We start from the raw sequence: 20000 nt of genomic DNA, 5'->3' as shown, positions 1-20000 counted from the left end.
ACCATCATGTGGGACATGCCAGTCAATACTGATAGAACTATAACAGCGAACAGACCTGACATCATTGTTAAAGATGCAGTTAATTCCACCTGTAAACTGATTGATATTACTGTCTCATCAGATAGGAACATTGCATTGAAGGAAATCGAAAAGAAAAGCAAGTATAAAGATTTAGAAGTTGAAATACAGAGAATGTAGCAGATGAAAACCATAGTGCTCCCTGTAGTTATTGGTGCGCTTGGAGAGATTCGAAAGATCTGCATGCATTCAAAAGATCTGCATGCTGGGATCTGCGCGAATCCTCAGAAACGTGCTTGGTATCTGAACAGAAAGATGGACTTGAGTGCCTGATGCCCCAGGTGCATGGTTTGCGCCCGGCTGATGCACTAAAAGAACCCCAGCAAAGACTGTGATAGTATAGATGATAACAATAATGACTTTATTGCAGTATATCCAATACTCAATTGGCTCTTCATCTTGAAAAACTAAACAACAATTAAACTAAGTAATAAACTAGTTAAAAAAAAAGCTAACTAGTAATTATATGAACAGTAAAAGTGGTGTTCAGATAAAAACTATACTATTATTCTTAATTCTTTCCATTAAATGGTTAAAAGTCGATTTGAACTGCCACCCCACAGTGAAAGCACAAATTATTCGAAGGGTTACCGTAGACAACCTTTTATGGAACAGTGATGTGTTTCTCTTTATTTGAAAAATTTGCTAGTAATTTCCAGACAATCAACATCCTTACTCTAGCGACAGGCAAAAATATCAGATCACGAATCGAGATGTTCATAATTTTTCTTCGACATATCCTTATGGTCCGGTAGAGTACTGTACAGCTGTTACAAAATCACACCACCATCTTTTCATTTAGGAATATCGTAATTCCCATATAACAATTTCGCACATTCAAAGCTTTCAAAAAAGTTGAAAAATAAACAAAAACCGTACTTATTAATATTTCTAGCTTACTTCTTATTGGTTTGGATTGTTAATGAGTTAAATAGTTTTTAAATAGTTTTGATTCCAACTTGTTGCTCTTCTTTAGCCCGCAATGTTTCATGTGTTGAATCGTACTGAGCTATTTTCGAGTTCCGTCAACCATCTTCAACTTCATTTCACACTTTCCTTGTTGTCAGGTGTGAAAAACAATGTTACATTCAACACTGGCCATCAGTGTTGTCATTGTCCAACACTGGCCATCACTGTGCAATTACCGTCCCACAATGTTGGATGATGTTGTATTACCGCATGTGCGCAAACGTTCGACCATCCCTGGAAGCCCTATTTTGTTTGTTGACGGACGTGAGTATTTACTGTATCACATTTCTAAGGCAACTGTTGTTTTCTTTAAAGTAGTTAAGTATATTATTATTTACGAGAGACAGTTATATTGGTAGGTTGCGTTTGAGCAGCTCTTCGAATGTGGTCACGCAAATCCGTATGGATTTATCCTGTTGCATATTGATACGTTGGCCCAAAATAGAACTTGCGTTTCTTAAGTTACCAATATCTCGTAAGATGGTCTTTGCTGTATTATAAGTAAATTGATTCACTTCCAACAGAAACAAGCATAATAAACAGAATGTGTAAAAAAACCTGTTAACTGCATTGCTTTTTTTTTCTCAAAACGCTCAATAAAGGTTCATCGAACCACGATCCTCTTGAACAAATTATGTGTATCCATGGAGAAGCGGACAGCAAGGATATCAGATCAGTGATGCTACAAATGTTTGCCCAAGGCCTTTGAGGGTGGTCAACGTGAACTAGCGATTTCATTAACACACGGATAAAATGGTCTTCTTTTTGGATGACCTTTGATAAACAGCCCTGGGAGTGGGGTAGCATACAAATTGAAAAAAAGTAGCGTGGCGCACGGTAGGACAATATGACGGGACTAAGTAAGTATTTTTAACATAATGTGTTGCGAACTTACCATCATTTGACGTATATGTTATTATTGGACTCATATGAGCCTACAGTGGCTCGACTTGCAATCTTCTTCGAAAGTGCTACTCTTCCTAGGCCTCCCTCAACCCCCACCCCACCCCAACACTTATAATTTTGGCTGTTGCAGAGGGCAAAGTTTACCTCATTAAGGCAACACTGAGAAGGGTAGTGGGAGTGGCTTTAAAGAGTTAACGATGGCATAAAAGCTGTTCTATTTTAGCTGCAATGTCTCTTATTAAAGCCTGACGTAGGTGATGACCCCCAAGAGTTTTCTGTTATTCGTGATGGACTGTTTTAACGAAAAATTAAGAAACTTCGGTAAGGGGTTCTCGTACATTTTGGATATTATGCCTGCAAGGTAATTTTCTGTTGAATGACGGCGAAAGGGCACTAAAATAGCATTTGTGGGGACAAGTTGGTGTTTGATCGCAGTTTCTCATTCCGTTGCAAAATCTCGTGCGCGGCTCCTTGAATACTCTATCACTGGCATCATCTCGAATGGAGACTGAAGCAGTTAAATCCAAAGCTAAAACAAGTCAAAGAGTTCATTTCTCCTTATCGGCGTGAAAACTACTCCAACCTTTTTCGAAAATCGAGACTGTTGGGTCAACATTTAATTTGCGAGCCCAAAGGCGACTTGCGTAGACGCTGGAGTGGCATATCTGACGTGCTGCACAATATATAAACTTATCAGGCCACATGATCAAGCATATACTTATACTCCTCACCTCAATTTTTTCAACGTTAAAATGCGTTCTTTACTTGTGCTTGTTGAAATGGTTATAATCATGGCTGCCTCAAATTGTCTCAATTACTCATCGTTCAATATGCCGAGCAACCCACCAAAGTCTGCGACAAGGCGCCTTTGAATAACTGCAACTGTCATTGTAATCTTCATGTAGCCATAAAAGCGCTAGAAACGACGGTTGAGGAGCTTATTAGAGCTGTCAACAAATCTTTGTCATCTACGTCGTCTTCAGATCAAGGTACAGTGTTCTTGGGTTAATAATTTAAGATTGTGATGGAAATACACCATTCCTGCCATCTGTAACTAGATGCATGCGGCCAAGTGGTTAGGACGCTTGCCTTGAGATCTGGAGTTTTTGGGGTTCAACTTTCAAGACTCGTTCTCACCACTAGTTGAATTTGTTCCTGGTAGTCCCTGGTTCAACTTCCCAGCTGCACTTGTAAATAGCCAACTGGTTCGCCTCGGGCCAGTTGGGATTCTTAACAGTTGTTGTTGTTGTTGTTAGTTGTTGTGTTCTGTCGTTTCGTTGACTGTGTCTCATTGGCCCTGCAAAGCCCTTTTGGGGAGTAGTCAATTAAGTATGTATTGTATTGTATTGAATTTACCCTATATGAAAACAAGCTCTATTCATTATCAGGTCACCAAATTAGACCCGTGGAAGCCTTTGACTCTTGGTTCTTGTGTAACGAGAAATCGTTGCTAAAAATAGATTTGGGACTTACCTTTTATTTTATTTTTTTAAAATATTTTTTATTAATTTGACTCAGCTGTTTTGGTCCTTTTACGGAGGGATGCTCGTCATCTCGCTTAGGGGTGTGAATTTCGGATTTTGGTCCCGCGTTTAGGGTACAATCACATGTAGCAGTGAAAGTCTCCTTAAGGGTTGCGAGCAAAGAAATAGAAAAGTGTATATTTACACTTTTATATTTCTTCACGTCGGTGAAAGTATTAGATGATAATGTCTTTGCCATCATTTAAAGTCACTGTATTCTTTTATTCTCAGTGTTTTAATATGGTCTCTTTTAGGGGTCAAAAAAAAGCCTGGGCCACACCCAGATTGGTCTCCTTTAGGGGTTTAATTTAAAATTTCCGATGAGCATCCCTCCCCCTTTTATATGGGAGTCCCGACCTCAAAACACTAAGAAAAGTCTTTGCATCAATGAAAACCAAAAAAATAATACTGTAGTTTTGTTGAAAATGACCACTGAAGGGCAATGAAGCTATTATTTGTTGTTTGCAGCCAAGGAAGGATAAGATCGAAATGGATTGAAAAACTGGCCAGTTTTTTCAAGTTTGGAGACATTGTCCTCTGAAACATACTCCAAAAAAATACCAATAGCTCTTTGTGCCATAAATATATTTCATATCTTATATCTTAACAGTGGGTTGTCAGGAATGTTGCACGTTTGAGCTGAATTACTAATCTAGATTTTAACCCATCTTTGACCTAAAAACAGCAAATTAAGCATGATAGTAACCCTTTAAAGAAGAAGTGTGTTAATTGACAGGACGTTTCTCCAAGGGGTTAATTTGAGATTTGACTAAACATAGCGTGACACTGCTCCTTTAAAGTTATAGCTGTAAGAAAAACACAAAAGGAGTAAAAATAAAATTGCCCAATTGAATACTCACCCTTCGCTGCTTATCTTTGTTTTCCAGAGTACATTTCGCTACAGTTCCATGCTTTGGAGTAGTCGAAGTTTATACAACCTTGCGCGTGGGACTGGGTTTGACACTCAAGAAACCAAGTTGCCCACGTACTGTGAGACCCCATTCTCTAAGATTTGCCATCAGATCAAGTTTGTTACTATCAACCAGAATGCCAACTCTCTTCATTCCTTCATCGCTGACGGCCGTTTTCGCGCCACTTCGCTCCGTCGAGACACGTGGAAGATGCTGATTGGTCATCAGGTATCCTTGCAAAGATTTTGTGACAAGGAAGTGTCAATGCACATGCAACCTGTACACTGCATCTAAGGCAAGAATTGGTGTTCTTGAAAACGATCAGGACAGCTGCACGTCCTGCGACTCTAGAATTGGGTTTTGAGGAGGAAGTCCCCATAGCTCAAACGCTTGTGGACACGATGCTGCATCCGGTGCGGATAATGGCGTGCAAAATATTAAAGCAATGGGATATATCTTGGTTCAGTAACTAAGGGACTCATGTTCAATGTGTTTCTTTTTTACGTAACAAGTAGCAATAAAAAACTGGAAAACGGAAAAAGGTTGGTGCAAGGATGTTGCATTTCATTTTCTTCCTTGTCTTTATTTGAAAAAATATAGGGATTGAAAAGAGGACAAACAAAAAGTGCGAAAGGACTTTAGTGGAGGATCTTTTCATGACTGGCTTTGCATTTAAATAGCGATCCACCAGGGAGGTCAACCTTAATCGATGTTTTTTGGGTCAGATTAAAGAACTTGTTTTGCTAATATAAAGCCTATTTCTTTTAGACATGTGAAGATAATTGGAAGTATTTTTGAAATAAATTATTTGATATACTTACACCATTTATGACGTAACTCGTTTTATCCACCATACGTTATTTCCAACGGGTATTTACCGTGTATTGTTCTTATTAATATTATAATAGGATAAAAATCAGTTTTCTACAAAAAATGGTTGCATTATGAGAGGCGAGGCCCTTGTACCTGCCAAATTTAAACTTTATTGTAAGCATTGTACATGTAAGGTTGTGTGGTTTAATTCGCTTTCCGTATATATAGATTGAATTGCCTTCGTAATACTGATGATTTGGAAGTTTCTTGCTGTGAAGTAGTTGAACAACGTGTCTGCACAAACAAGTAAACTTGTGATTGCTTTTGTATCGTACATTTTATAAAATCGTTGTTTCTCTGGAGGTATAGTTAAGGTTGCTTATTTTACTGATGCAAGAAGATCTAACAATATGTTAAGTTATATTTGATGAAGAGTATAATATTATTGATATTGCTTTGACACAATTGTGTCTCACGCCTCTTAATAGAGAATTTTGCGTGGTTATGGCATTTTTCTTTTTACGTTCTTGAATCTCTTACATGATCAACCGAACATCCCCTGGGTTAACTCCGATTTACTAAACACTCATCTTGTAAATTCAAAGGAAGGGATATCGAACTCTCTGAGCCAGTTTAAGTGATAGGGATTGTTTGAAGAATTAGCTTGTTCTTCTAAAAACGTGGCAAAATACTACGAACTTTTACGACCATTATATTTGAGTTTGCTTTGTTGATATGATTTCTGTGTTAGAAAGCTCTTTAAAATTCGTGGTCTTCTCACGTCACCGCCGAGAAGAACTGGGAGGGATATCGAACTCTCTGAGCCAGTTTAAGTGATAGGGATTGTTTAAAGAATTAGCTTGTTCTTCTAAAATCGTGGCAAAATACTACGAACTTTTACGACCATTATATTTGAGTTTGCTTTGTTGACATGATTTCTGTGTTAGAAAGCTCTTTAAAATTCGTGGTCTTCTGACGTCACCGCCGAGAAGAACTGGAGAGCAGGCAAATGCGGAAACGTGTGAAGTGCCGGGGAATGTAAGCTTCTTTTATCTTAGCACTTATCTCTGAAGCGGCAAATTCTCAAAATGGGTCCACCTTCTCTTTTCTTGGTGCAAGTGGCTACGATGTTCGCAGTTAAAGCAGTTAACTCTGCGCCAGTTAACAAAAGCAGCCTGCAGGGTTCTCCAGGCTCTACATGCAACAAAGCGCCGACGAATAACTGCAATTGCCATTGTAACGTGTTTCAAGATTCGCGTATTACCACGGCTGTGATTGCATTGGAAGACAAAGTAGATCAACTCATTGAACTCGTCAACAAAACAGCCCCTCCAGGCCTGTCACAAGGTATTCTAATAGTTTTAGTTTGTTTTAGGTCCCATCGAATACATGTATTTATTAGTGTATCAGTTAAATAAGGCAAGGTAACATTTGTTATATATGTTTCATCAGCTCCGCCTGCAAGTGCTCCCGTTTCTTCCTGCAAGGAACAGTTTGACAAAGACAGGTAAGTTTATATGCTTGGCTTCGAGTTGAAGAGGGGCCGTCCGAATGGAATGGACTTAAAATTTAAAATTTAAGAGATGGGACGCGTAGTGTATTGGAATTGATATCGATCGCGGACCTCATCCCACTCAGCAAGAGATCACTCAGGTTTCCATCCATTTTAGGTCTGTTAAATGAGCAACAGTATCACTGGCAGCAGTGTTACTGGCTGAGGGCAAGCTGTGCGTGCGGTGAGAAGCGGGCTTTTTGGATGTTTGGTGGGGAGAGTGTTTTCTCGGTCACACGTTCTCTTCGGTGAAACCCAACGAAAACGCTTGCTACGTAGGCTAGCTCAACCACGCCTTTTAATTATCCAACTGATTGCCTCCGTTCAATTAAGTTTCTTAACGATATTCTTAACGTGTTTATTGAAATTGTGACTTTTTAGACGCGGTAAAGAGAGTATGAAGGTTTTAATAATAATAATAATAATAATAATAATAATAATAATAATAATAATAATAATAATAATAATAATAATAATTTACATTTATATTGCGCAGATTACATGCATATATGATCACCTGCGCATCACAATGAGTAAAAACTAAAAAAAAATCATAGCAATATAAAATGAAACCTACAATAAAAATAGATAAATAAAAAATTAAAAAACTAGATAATATAGCTAAATGCAAATATATGGATAATTAAAAATTAATTCCTATCAAATCGTAAGTATAAAAGCAAGCCTAAAAAAATGCGTTTTAACATATTCTTAAAATTGTTCAAAGATCCACTGTTGCGAATTTTACTGGGGAGCGAGTTCCATAGCTTTGGAGCGGCAACACAAAAAGCCCTGTCCTCCAATGTAAGAGAGGTAAGAGAGGTAATCCCTCATATTGGCCCTATTCTCATCGTAATCCCTCTTAATTTAATTTTGGATCTCCTGCGAGATCCGGTATTACCACGAGGGTTAACTGATAGCCAATCATATGTACCCATTTTTACCAGTGTTGACAGCTGAGCGAACTCCCACGCAATCATTCGCGTCGTTCGCGAAAATGGGGACATATGATTGGCTATCAGTTAACCCTCGTGGAATACCGGATCTCGCAGCAAATCTAAAAGGAACTTAAGAGGGATTACGATAGGAATAGGGCTTTATCTCTTTTACCTTCATACTCTCTTGACGCGGTCCAAAAGCTTCAAGTCAATGCGGGCATGTAGTTGTGACGTGACCGGGTAAAGGCATTGGTAAAAGCATTCCCCTGCACAAATGTCTCTCGGTTCCCATTTGCTGACTTGGCGTCATATGTGTATTTAAGCATGCTGGTCTTCCCATTCGACCCGAGTGATTTGCCTTCGGATATTGCGATTTTCCTTTCTCGTCAAAAAGCAGCTGCAATTGATTGATCTCTTTGTTAATTTGATCAGCGTTTTCCTTAATTAACAGATCTCTTGTTCCCGGCTTTAATTAAGGCAGCGTTTACACGAACGCGGTTTCACATCGACACGGTTTCATGACTTCGAAACAGCGTCAAAATCGTTGCGGTTTGGAAGTGTTTACACGGAACCTTTTTCGCCAGAATATTCAAGTCGTGATGGTATAAGCGAGCACTGCGCTGCGTGCTAATTTCACTATTTTGAATTGAACAGTGCAAAGTTCGCGCCAAAATAGTAACCGTATTCAAATCGATGCGGTTTCACTGTTTACACGACAGATGAAACCGCATCGTTTTGAAAACCCTCCACTTTTGGCATCGGTTTCAAATCGACACGGTTTCGGCAACAGCCTCGATCGGTATCGTGTAAACAGAAGGTGTAACGGCATCGAAAACGATGCGGTTACGAATGAAACCGTGTTCGTGTAATCGCTGCCTAAGTCTTCCATGGTTACAGAATGTAAGTACAGTTTTGTTGCTGCACTATTATAACTTTATCTGATTCACTTTCAGGTGTAGGAGTCTCAATTAACAAATTGTTTCTCCTATTTCATCCATTTTGTGCAAAAAACTTCCGCGTTTGGTGACATTGGAAATACCAACCAACAACAAATATTGCAGTTGACCTTTTTGCGATAAACCACCAATGTGCAATATTCAACATCAACCGCTAATACCCGGCTTCTCTATTCCAATCTATCTTTTCCTTTCTTCTTTTGACCGGTTATTTAAGCGTGGTCTAATACCGCCCAGAACTTTCTAGAAGTGCGCGTGCGGAGTTAGCTCAAGCATACAGATGCTTTTCTCCTTCGCTTTTGCGTTCTCGACATTTTTGGCGACATATTCTTAGACTGGCGGAAATGAAAATAATTGCGATATCGGTTCATTGAACAGCTTCAAAAACATGCTTTCCACGAAAAGCTATGTCCCTCTGGAGTCTGACCAGTGGTTCAAATTGAGAGAGGAGAAAAACAAGCTATGCCTTATCAGTGGGCTTTATATAAAAAAAATGCGAATGAGGAGTTTTTTCTCAGTTTTTAAAGCACGTGACGTTTGATTAATGGCTGTTTCGCTCATGAATTATGAATGAGATTTTGATTAACTGTGAAATCAACCGCAAGCATACCCCGTTGAACCCGATCAGGACGTGTTTTCAAAGCAAAATGAGCTTGGTCCAGAAGAAATCATATCATTTTATTTTGTCATGTTTAATATTACGGAATTTAGTTGACTACAATATTCGGATGCATCAGCCAGAATTGACAATATTGCAAATAGTTTGAAAGTCACACCTTGATAAGATGACATAGCCTGCGAAAGATATACTCACAAAAAGGACTCTTCTTTACACCTTATTCCAAAATGGCCGCCATTTTAGTATTCTTTTGTTTGATTGCAAATTGGCCCTTTTGGCCTCGTTCAAGGTTAAACATTCTTTTGAATTCTACGTTTGGAAACAAACGTTTTTGGAATACAAATAAGGTCTATGATAATGAACTTTATTTAAGTGTCAAGTCTTCTAGCTCCCGACTACTAGCTGTAGACATTGTACAAAGAAATGAACTCAAATTAACTCAAATCAAATGCAATTTTTTAGAACTTGTTGGACGTGGACTGATCTTTCGACAAGTCGTTATCACGGCAACACTCACTCTAAGACGTGCTCTTATACCCAATCAAGTTTCTTTTTTATTTTTGAGCGAGTTTCAATCGAGTGTCGTAAAACCAAAACCAAAGTAATTACTTTGGCCAATCAAAAAGGACAGAGACAATCCAGTAAATCAATCAAAACTCGAAGTAATTACACGCAGCCGACACAATGAGCGGGAAAATGTGCACGCGCGAGTCACGATTGGTTTTGGTTTAACTTCTCATTGGTTGAAAAAGTGGGACGAGAACTTTGAACCAATCACTGAGTGAAGTAATGCACATCCAAAGTAATTCACTAATTACTTTCAACACTCAATTGAAAACCGCTCTAATTTGCGAGCTATTAGCATCTTTGGCAAGTTTGATTTTATAGATACGTGAAGTGGACTGTTATAGGAAGAAAACTGGAACATTTTGATTTCTGCTTTGAATTTGAGATCAGTTCCAAGTTCAGCGGTTACAAGTTAATACTTTTTAGTTTTTACTCTATACCAAACAGTTTTGGATGAAAAAAACTAAGGTATCTTCTTTTCATTTAGTAAACCTATTTTCCTTTTGACAGGTCATCACAGAGTCAAGTTTACGAGCTGACGTTTGGTTCACAGAAGGTTCCTGTTTACTGTCACATGGGAAACTTTGGATGCGGAGATGGGGGATGGACGCTGGCCATGAAGACGGATGGCACAAAGGTTATTCAAGAGTGCATGATGGTTTCATGGAGTTTCGGGCTTTCAGACTTTTAAACCCGTGTTTTGCATATATAATAAATTGTGTTTACACGCTGAAATCTTAAGCTAATGAGTAAATTACGTCATTTATCTAGATCCAACCCTCTGATGTCCAATCGGTCAGTTTTGAACGTGAGTAATGGCGGACCGTGAAATCCAAAACCTACACTCAAAATAAACAGCCTTGGGATAAAACTCAAAGCTCAAAATTTTGCCAGTTAGGTTTTCAGCGAACACGCTTTCAAAATCTGAAGAATAAAAGGAAATTATTTTTTGATCATAGTACCACAGTGACTTTGAACCTTTGGAAAAGAACTACTTGTTTTCATTTTAAGAACGTAACATGGAAAAGGAAAAATTGCTATCAAACATGAAATAATATTGACACTTGGTATTTAAATTTCAGAGAACATTCCATTATGATTCTCATCTTTGGAGTGACGTGATCACTTATAATCTTGTGGCAGGACAAACTGGCTTCGATATGCAAGAAACTAAGTTGCCGACCTACTGGAACACACCATTCTCCAAGCTCTGCCTTGGTATGAGAATCGGTCAGCAGCTAAAATTCATCGCTATGAACCTGACCTCCAATTCACTTTTCTCTCTGATCGCTGACGGCAATTACCGTCCGACATTTGTGGGTCGAGACACGTGGAAGTCCTTGATTGGCTCTGAAGCATCTTTACAAAGGAACTGCAACCGAGAAGGGTTTAATCCCAAGTCTCGCATCTATTCGAAAACAAGGATCGGTATCCTTGGAAACCAGGAAAATGACTGCAACACATGTGATTCCAGGATTGGGTTTGGCACAGGTGGCCGGTGGGATGATTCTAACACTTGTGGTAATGAGGCCACGAGATCGAGCGACAATGGAGACAAAGCCATCAAAGCAATGGGTTATATATTGGTACAGTAAGCATGCAAGTACACAACGACATTCACCATCAAAATATGAATCGCATTTTACCTACAAATAGCCCGATTTGCAGTTCCGTGCCAAGGATCTGCTCTCTAGTTTAGGAAGAACCGAACAAGAACTTTACGTTTAAAAACTCTGGATGAGCACGAAACTGTTCTTCTTAATCTTCCACAGTTAACTGCTCTTTAAGGGATTCTTTTTTGGTTGTGACTGTGTCTGTATTTAGTTTTCTTGCTCTGTGTGTGTGTGTTTTTTTTAACGTGAACGAATGAAAAGAGCCGGACACAAAAAATGCAAAGGGATATTTTATCGTTTCTGTATTTCCACATGATAACATCGCTCTACCAGAGAGGTAAATCTTAATCGATGTTTTGTGGGCGAAATTAAAGGACTTGATTTACTCTGGGAAGGGGGAATGTATTTGAAAGTTTTTCTGAGATCAATTGTCATTTTTAACGAGTATTTTATGTATTGCTCTTACTACGAGGGGATGATTGGTTTAACGAATGGTTGAATTACTGAAAGGTGGAGCCCTAGTATCCGCTAAGTTGCGCGTTTTGGTTTTTTTAATTTTACCATATATACTGTTTGACTTGTCTTCATAATATAACATTCCGGTCACAAATAGTTGAAATGTGTGTTTGCAAAAACAAGTAAACTCATGCTGGCTTTTGCATCGTTCATTTCAGAACGAGTTTCTTTCGAGTGATGGTTGAAGATACTTATTTTGTCATGTTGAATCAAAAGTTAGATTTAGATGCAAGAAGTTCTAAGTTACATTTGATGTAAAGTATAGTATTAATTATTGATATTGTGTTGATATGTCTCGCGCTTCTGAACAGGGAATTTTGCAAGGTTATGGCATTTTTCTTTTAACGTTCTTGAATCCGTTCTAAGATCAACCAAACGTTGAACTTCCCTCGATTAACTTCGATTTAGTTTACAGTCAAGTTACACATTCTAAGGCAGGGATATGAAACTCTCCGTTTAAGTGAAAGGGATTCTTTTAAGAACTAACTTCAGTGTTCGTTTGAAAACGTGGCAAATATCACGAACTTTTACGACCATTAAATTGAAGTTTGTTTTGTCGATATTATTTCTGTGTTTTAAGTAACACTTTTCAAATGTCTTTCAAATCGTGAAATGCTCTGACGTCACCGCGGAGACAGACTGGACCGCAAAGCTAGTGTAGGGGAATGTTAGCTTGTTTTATCTTAACACTTATCGTCTTAAATGAGGCAATTTCTCAAAATGCGTGCATCTTGTCTCTTCCTGGTGCAACTGGTTACGATGTTTGCGGTTAAAGCAGTTAACTCTGCGCCAGTTAACAAAAGCAGCCTGCAAGGTCCTCCAGGCTCTACTTGCAACAAAGCGCCGACGAATAACTGCAATTGCCATTGTAACGTGTTTCAAGATTCGCGTATTACCACGGCTGTGATTGCATTGGAAGACAAAGTAGATCAACTCATTGAACTCGTCAACAAAACAGCCCCTCTTGGCTCTTCACCAGGTATTCTAAATTTTTGGCTTGTTCAGTTAATTAAGGTACATCGAGTGCATGTATTTCCGTGTACATTAATTAAATTAGCCAAATGATCATTTGCTATGTTTCATTAGCCCCGCCTGCAGTTGCTCCCGTTTCTTCCTGCAAGGAACAGTTTGAGAGAAACAAGTAAGTTTATATGGATGTCTTTGAGTTGTTTTAAGCAGCGTTCGAAAGTAAAAGACGTAAAATTTGAAATTTAAAAAGTGGGTGGGACTCTTGATCGACTTGCTGTCGTTAGGAGCCCGATATAGCGTTCGGAACTCGATCGACACTCGACCGATTTGTTGATCGGCTGTAGAATAAGAGCCGACCGCTGGTCTACCGAGAGCATCGACCGTCAATCCACCCATACATTACCAACATTTCACCGTCATATTTCAGACGCTTGATCGGCTTTCTGTTGTTAGCCGACCGATATATATCTGCCATCTGTCGGTAGTTGATGTTCATTGATTAATGGTGAAGATTTTTATCAGCCGACTCTTGCTCGACTATCGACTGATGCAGTCGGACCGACATTTGTGGCTGTTAAACCACCCTCACTTGACCGACAAGCTAGCGATAGCAAGACGGTCGATACATCAGTCAACATTAGTGGAAGCTCCACCTATATATGGGTTCTTCGATAGTCGATCACTGGCATGTCGGTCGAATGTCGATCGAATGTCGATGGAGTCTCTACCGACACATCGACCGTGGTATCCTATACACCCTTTTCCGCTAATGACGTCGAACTTATGCTTTCAAATTTTATTCAGAAATGTTCAAAGACCTAAAACGTCTCCGATTTCTTGTCTTGTTTTAAGCCTTTGTACATTTCTGAATTGACCGAATTCATAAATGGCGGCCAAAAATGTATTCTTTTGTTTATGCGCTCATGAGACTCACTAGCCTCGCTCTCAAGCAACATTTCTATTTTGTCCATGCAAACGAGGATAGTGAGGCTAAGTAGCACATAAGCAAAAGAATATTTTTTTTGGCCGCCATTTATGCATTCGGTCTATGAAATTTGAAAGCACGAATTCGACTTTATTAGCGGAAACGGCATATATTAGACTTATTAAAAATGGTTTATAAGCCACGTCAGAAAATAGATTACCATAATATTTTTCATAGGCATTAATTTTGTTTTCTCTTGGGACCATTGTAAGTGTGGGAGATAAACTGGAAACAATGCTTATGCAAAATTTGGGGGGACAAACAAAGAGTATTATGGTATTTTCCGAAGTGGCCTATAAGATACATGCTCCAATGATTGGTCTGTTATAGGAAGCTGGAACATTTTCTGCATTGAATTCTAAATCAGTTGCAAGTTCACTAGTTACTCAATGCCAAACGGTTTCGGATGTTATCGTCCTTTTGATTTATCGTTAAGAAAACCTATCTCCCTTTTAACAGTTCATCACATAGTCAAGTTTACGAGCTGACGTTTGGTTCACAAAAAGTTCATGTTTACTGTCACATGGGAAACTTTGGATGCGGAGATGGGGGATGGACGCTAGCAATGAAGACGGATGGCACAAAGGTTATTTAACAGTGCAGGATAGTTTTTCTTCGACTTTGTGTTCCAGCATTCACACCCATTCACTATGTTTGAAATATTTCCACGTATTTGATGTCATACCATACTTTGTGTAAATTCCAAGTCTCGATTGTTTCAAAGGTGGATAATGCTATGCACCGGATAAATCACTATCCAGCGGATAAACATTAGCAAAACCAATTGAGTTCAAGTTATCCAGTGAATAGCGCTATCCACCCTGCGAGCGACTGGGGCGAAGTCCAAAACACCGTTTTTAAGATAACGATTACAAAACGCAATATATAAAAAAATCTTCGACACCGTTTAGTTGAAAATTTATCTCATAATCGACTGCTTATGAATATTTGAAAATAATAGAGAATCCCTTGTAGCGGCTTAAACTTCTAGAAAAGGATCACGACGTTTTTTGTTTTAAGAACTTGACATAGTAAAGAAAAAATTGCTATCAAACGTGAAAAGGTAATGACACTTCCTGTTAAAATTTCAGAGAACATTCCATTATGATTCTCATCTTTGGAATGACATGGCCACCTTTAATCTTGTGGCAGGACAAACTGGCTTCGATATGCAAGAAACTAAGTTGCCGACCTACTGGAACACACCATTCTCCAAGCTTTGCCTTGGTATGAGAATCGGTCAGCAGCTAAAATTCATCGCTATGAACCTGAACTCCAATTCGCTTTTCTCTCTGATCGCTGACGGTAATTACCGTCGGACCTTTGTGGGTCGAAACAGGTGGAAGTCCTTGATTGGCTCTGAAGCATCTTTACAGAGGTACTGTCACCGAGAAGGGTTTAATGCCGAGTCTTCTGTGGCTAGTTATTCGAAAGCAAGGATCGGTATCATTGGAAACGAGCAAAATACCTGCTCCTATTGTGATTCAAGGATTGGATTTGGAACTGGTGGCCGTTGGGATGATTCTAACACTTGCGGTAACGAGGCCAGCAGAGCGAGCGACAATGGAAATAAAGCAATCAAAGCTATGGGTTATATATTGGTACAGTAAGCAAGTACACAACGACGTTCACCATCAAAATATGAATTCCGTTTGATCTACAAAATAGCCCGATTTGCAATTCTGTGACCAGGATCTAGATCTGCTCTCTAGTTTAAGATGAACGGAGGAAGGACTTTACGTTTAAACCTTCTTCACTAAATTCTGGATGAGTTCGAAACTCTTCTCCTTAATCATCCACTGTTAACTGGATTTTAAGGGATTCTGCTTTCGGTATGAACGTGTCTGTATTTCGTTTTCTTGCTTGTTTTTTTTTAAGAAAATACCACGAATGAGTGAAAAGAGCTGGACACAAAGAAAATGCGAGGGGGTATTTTTTTTGTTTCTGTATTTCCGTATTATAACATCCAGTATTTTAAGGGGATGAATGGTTTAACGAATGGTTCAATTACTGAAAGGTGAAGCCCTAGTTTCCGCTAATTTGCGCGGCTTGCTTTTTCAACCATGTATAGTTTGAATTGTCCTCATAATATAGGCTAAGCATGCCTCTCACAAATAGTTGAACGATGTGTCTGCAAAAACAAGTCAACTCATGCTGGCTTTTGTATCGTACATTTCACAACGAGCTTCTTTCGAGTGATGGTTAAGACTACTTGTTTTGTCATATTGTATCTAAAAGTTAAACTTCGATGCGAGAAGTTCTGATAATATGTTAAGTTATATTTGATGTAAAGTATAATATTAAAATTATTGATAATACGTTGATATGATTCTGTCTGACGCTTCTGAATAGAGAATCATGTTTGCGTGGTTATAGCACGTATTTTTTCTTTTAACGTTCTTGAATCAGTCCGTTGTAAGATCAACCGAATATCTCCCTCGATTTACTTCGATTTACCTAACACTCAGTTTAGGTTAAGGGAATTCAAGTTGTTTGAATAATTAGCCTTTTGCAAATACTACTAACTTTTTAGTGCGACCATTAAAAATGTTTGTTTTGTTGATATGGTTTCTGTGTTTTAAGAAAGAAAATGTAAATCTCTTTCAAATCCTGCTGTATTCGCTGTGTTCTTACGTCACCACCGAGACAGACTGGAAATCAGGCAAACCGTCGAAAACTTGTGAAGCGCCGGGGAATGTGACCTTTTTTGTCTTAGGACTTACCGTCTCCAACGCGGCATATTGTCAAAATGGGTCCACCGTCTCTTTTCTTGGTGCAAGTGGTTACGATGTTTGCAGTTAAAGTAGTTAACTCTGCACCAGTTAACAAAAGCAGCCTTCAAGGTCCTCCAGGCGCTTCATGCAGCAAAGCTCCGACGAATAACTGCAATTGCCATTGTAACGTGTTTCAAGATTCGCGTGTTACCAAAGCTGTGAATGCATTGGAAGACAAAGTAGATCAACTCATTGAACTCGTCAACCAAACAGCTCCTCCAGGTCTGTCACGATCACCAGGTATCATTATTTTCATGTTCTTTTTGTTTTAAGTTACATCGAATGCATGTAAAAGCATTATTGTATTAATTAAATACGTTAAATTAACATCTGTTAATGTTTCATCAGCTCCGCCTGCAAGTGCTCCCGTTTCTTCCTGCAAGGAACAGTTTGACAAAGACAAGTAAGTTTATATGCATGGCTTTGGGTTGTTTTAGGCGCCGTCCGAAAGAAAAGGACGTAAAATTTGAAATTTCAAAATGGTGGTACGTAATACACGTAGTGTAGTGTAGTGCAATGAGATATCGATCGCAGACGTCATCCCGGCACGCAGTGAAAGTTCACTCACCTTTCCTTCCATTTGAGGTCTGTCAAATATACAGAACAGTGTTACCAGCTGGGATCAAGTTGTGCATGCGGTGGGCTAGGAGTGGCACCCATCCCTGCCATAATAACGGTAGAGACGATATCTTGTCTTGTCTCATGGTCCATTGCAGGACTTGCGGATGGCAAGGTGGAGTCCATTACACCTTTTTTTTTTTAATTTGAACTTATGGTCTCCTTTCATTTTGGTTTCTTAACGCTATTATGCATGTTTTTATTGGCTTTGTGACTGCTTCTACGCCTCTTCGTAAGCTGGAAGCTCTAAATATCTCCATGCCGTTGTGAGGAGCCGGTATTGGTCGAAGCATTCCCCTTTAGAAATGTCACTCGGTTTCCAGTCCATGACTTGGCGTCATATGTGTATTTTTAACTAGGAGTAATCATTAATTAATATGAAGTGTTTGTCTTCCGATATTGCAGTTTTCCCTTCTCATCAAAAAGTAACAATTGATTTGGTCTCTCCTTTTTTCGATTAGATTTGACTTGCATATTCCTTTAGAGTGTTTTCATGAGACGTCACGACGAGCATGTTGCTGTTCCAAAACAGTGGAACGGCGGCCATGTTGTTGTCCCCAACTAATCTACCGGGAATTGACCTCTGTTATCATGCAAACGTTTTCTTTTCTTTCGGTGGAAAAACAAGCTTACTGATCACGTGAGTGAAAACACTCTATAGAGCTCTTGTTTTTCGGCTTTAAAATTTACATGGTTACTGAGTGTAAATATAGGGAAGATATCTGTTTACAAACATTCCTTTTGTTATTCAAATGTGTTTCGACCAACGATGTGACGGTGACGTCAACGATATCTTCCCTATAGTTTTGTTGGCCCACTATTGCCTTTTTCAGATGCACATTTAGGGCTCTCTCATATTATTACTCCAATGTTTTTGAGACTGAGAATTCCATTTTTGTGAAGACATAAACTTCTTTGCCGGCGTGGAAACATTTATTACCGTTGAGCTTTTTGCGATAAACTACCTCTAAGCGTACAATATACAATACCAACTTTCATTCCCTTCTCATTCAGTAATCGGTTATTTATGCCAGGTCTAACTTAAACGGCCGATTTTCAACAATCAATTTACGTTTAGAACTTCCTAGGAGGAGGGGTGACGAATGGTAAAATCCGAGACTCGTCGAGACACCGAGACCCTTGTTTTCGAATCCGAGACAAATAAATGGAATATAAACGAGTCAGACTTCCAGACTCTTCGCAAAGACTGTCGAGATTTTGAGTTAAAAGTTGCCAAGATTTTGAAGGTGCCATTCGCCACCCCTGGAAGTGCGGAGGCGTTTCAAGTATGTAGAATGTTTTAATTTCTCATTCGCTCTTTCTGGCTTCCTTTCTTCTTTTTGTCGACAGTGAACATACTTTATATACTTCGGCTGGCTGAAATGAAAATGACTTGCATGACATCAGTTCTGTCAACCAACGTCCATCAAACGTTCACTTTTTGCTTGGTCTTACCTTCCCAGAAAAGCTTATGTTGAGAACTAAGCTCCTTTTTTTTTCTAGAAAAGGATAAAAGCAAATCTCACTCCATATTTATGTGATGTATTTGCCTTAAACCAGAACCATTTATTTTGTACCATCAATGAATTGACAGTTATCCCATGAACGCGCGTTGGATGTGACATGGTAAATAGCCAACGAGTAGCGCAGTGTTGGCTACAACCGTCCAGTCTAGTATCCAATAAGCGCGAATAGCCGGAATAATTGTTTTATTAATTCTCTTGAACGCTTGGACACTTGGAAATTAAAGTCAAATTCTATTCAATTATTTTTGTTTTCATTTTATAAAACGACAGGAAGTTGCTTTGGCAAAGACATCGAGGAAGAAAATCTCGTGACATGCCCGCCGTTTGCAAATTGTTTTGAATGAAAATTTGGAAAGCGAAGCAAGTGACTCCGCTGACCGAACCTTTGAAATACGCCAGTTTCCATGTTAGGTCATTACTTTGTATAAACTAATTACCAAGATCAGAAAGCCAAAAACACAATATCCGAGGTGGAAAGTCTAAGAGTTTCAAATATATCCTCTGCTTCCGCTCGACAAACCACTTTCAAGTTCGCAGTGTAGCTACTTGTCATGAATGCATGTTAAATCAACGCTAGACAGATCCCATTGAATCATGCAGATCAACGCCGATTTTGAAGCAAAACGAGCTTGGTCCCCAAGAAATCATAGCGTTTTACTGTGTCATAAATAATGTCACGGAAGAAAGTTGAGTAGCATATTCGGATAAGTCAGATAGCATTGACAATATTGCAAATAGTTCAAAACTGTGAGATAGGCAGCATAAGATATACTCCTAAATTGGACTCCTAAATGATAATGTACTCTATGTAAGTGTCAAGGGCACTATTTTGGGACACTAAACACAGAATTAGATCAAATCAAATTTTTATTTTTGGAACTTGTTGGACATCCACTGATATTTTTACCACAATTGCTTGTAATCTTGCAATCTGACTGGCTAATTTGCCGCTGTCGATAAGAGTCTAGACAACGCTGCTCGCGTCAATTTGTCACGCAATGTAATAGCCAACCAGGAACGCTCATTTTGGGAAATAAACCAATCATATTGCGAGAAAGTTATAGACAACGTTTGCTCTTTCTTTGTGTCATGATTTTTGTCACACTCTGAAATAAACAGTTTTTTTGGCGTTGAATGTTGTGGTAAAAAGCAAATCGAAAGTGGTTC

The 20000-nt window shown here is 38.9% G+C and overlaps 3 protein-coding genes and 1 pseudogene across 5 annotated transcripts in view; all 4 read left to right on the top strand.

Annotated features, from left to right (window-relative positions):
- LOC138055853 (uncharacterized) overlaps positions 1 to 198 on the top strand; it is a 399-nt gene extending 201 nt beyond the window's left edge. Inside the window, exon 1 of the mRNA XM_068901723.1 lies at positions 1 to 198. This exon is cut by the window's left edge and continues 201 nt beyond it. Coding sequence (XP_068757824.1) covers positions 1 to 198 — 198 coding nt within the window.
- LOC138056966 (uncharacterized skeletal organic matrix protein 5-like) overlaps positions 1 to 12517 on the top strand; it is a 39046-nt gene extending 26529 nt beyond the window's left edge. The window contains exons 2-7 of one of the 3 annotated variants that reach the window (XM_068902964.1): positions 1146 to 1311; positions 1650 to 1907; positions 4364 to 6547; positions 6653 to 6707; positions 10343 to 10469; positions 10915 to 12517. In XM_068902964.1, coding sequence (XP_068759065.1) covers positions 6289 to 6547; positions 6653 to 6707; positions 10343 to 10469; positions 10915 to 11427 — 954 coding nt within the window. In that variant the 5' untranslated portion in view covers positions 1146 to 1311; positions 1650 to 1907; positions 4364 to 6288 and the 3' untranslated portion in view covers positions 11428 to 12517. Of the gene's footprint in view, positions 1 to 1145; positions 1312 to 1649; positions 1908 to 2157; positions 2943 to 4363; positions 6548 to 6652; positions 6708 to 10342; positions 10470 to 10914 lie in introns of those variants that run through there. The other 2 variants (XM_068902962.1, XM_068902963.1) reach the window with 2 other exon arrangements.
- Positions 12518 to 12584: 67 nt separating this feature from the next.
- Positions 12585 to 16478, top strand: LOC138056964 (uncharacterized skeletal organic matrix protein 5-like). Its single transcript, XM_068902961.1, has 4 exons — positions 12585 to 12940; positions 13048 to 13102; positions 14375 to 14501; positions 15007 to 16478. The coding sequence occupies exons 1-4, from the start codon at positions 12664 to 12666 to the stop codon at positions 15523 to 15525; spliced, it is 978 nt and encodes a 325-aa protein (XP_068759062.1). The 5' UTR covers positions 12585 to 12663; the 3' UTR covers positions 15526 to 16478.
- A 98-nt stretch (positions 16479 to 16576) lies between these two features.
- Positions 16577 to 20000, top strand: part of LOC138056965 (uncharacterized skeletal organic matrix protein 5-like) — an 11164-nt pseudogene continuing 7740 nt past the window's right edge.

The sequence above is a fragment of the Montipora capricornis genome, chromosome 7 (assembly GCF_036669925.1).
Source record: "Montipora capricornis isolate CH-2021 chromosome 7, ASM3666992v2, whole genome shotgun sequence".
NCBI classification, from domain to species: Eukaryota; Metazoa; Cnidaria; class Anthozoa; order Scleractinia; family Acroporidae; genus Montipora; species Montipora capricornis.
Note: the sequence above shows the minus strand (reverse complement) of the source record. Positions and strands in the feature narration are given on the sequence as shown.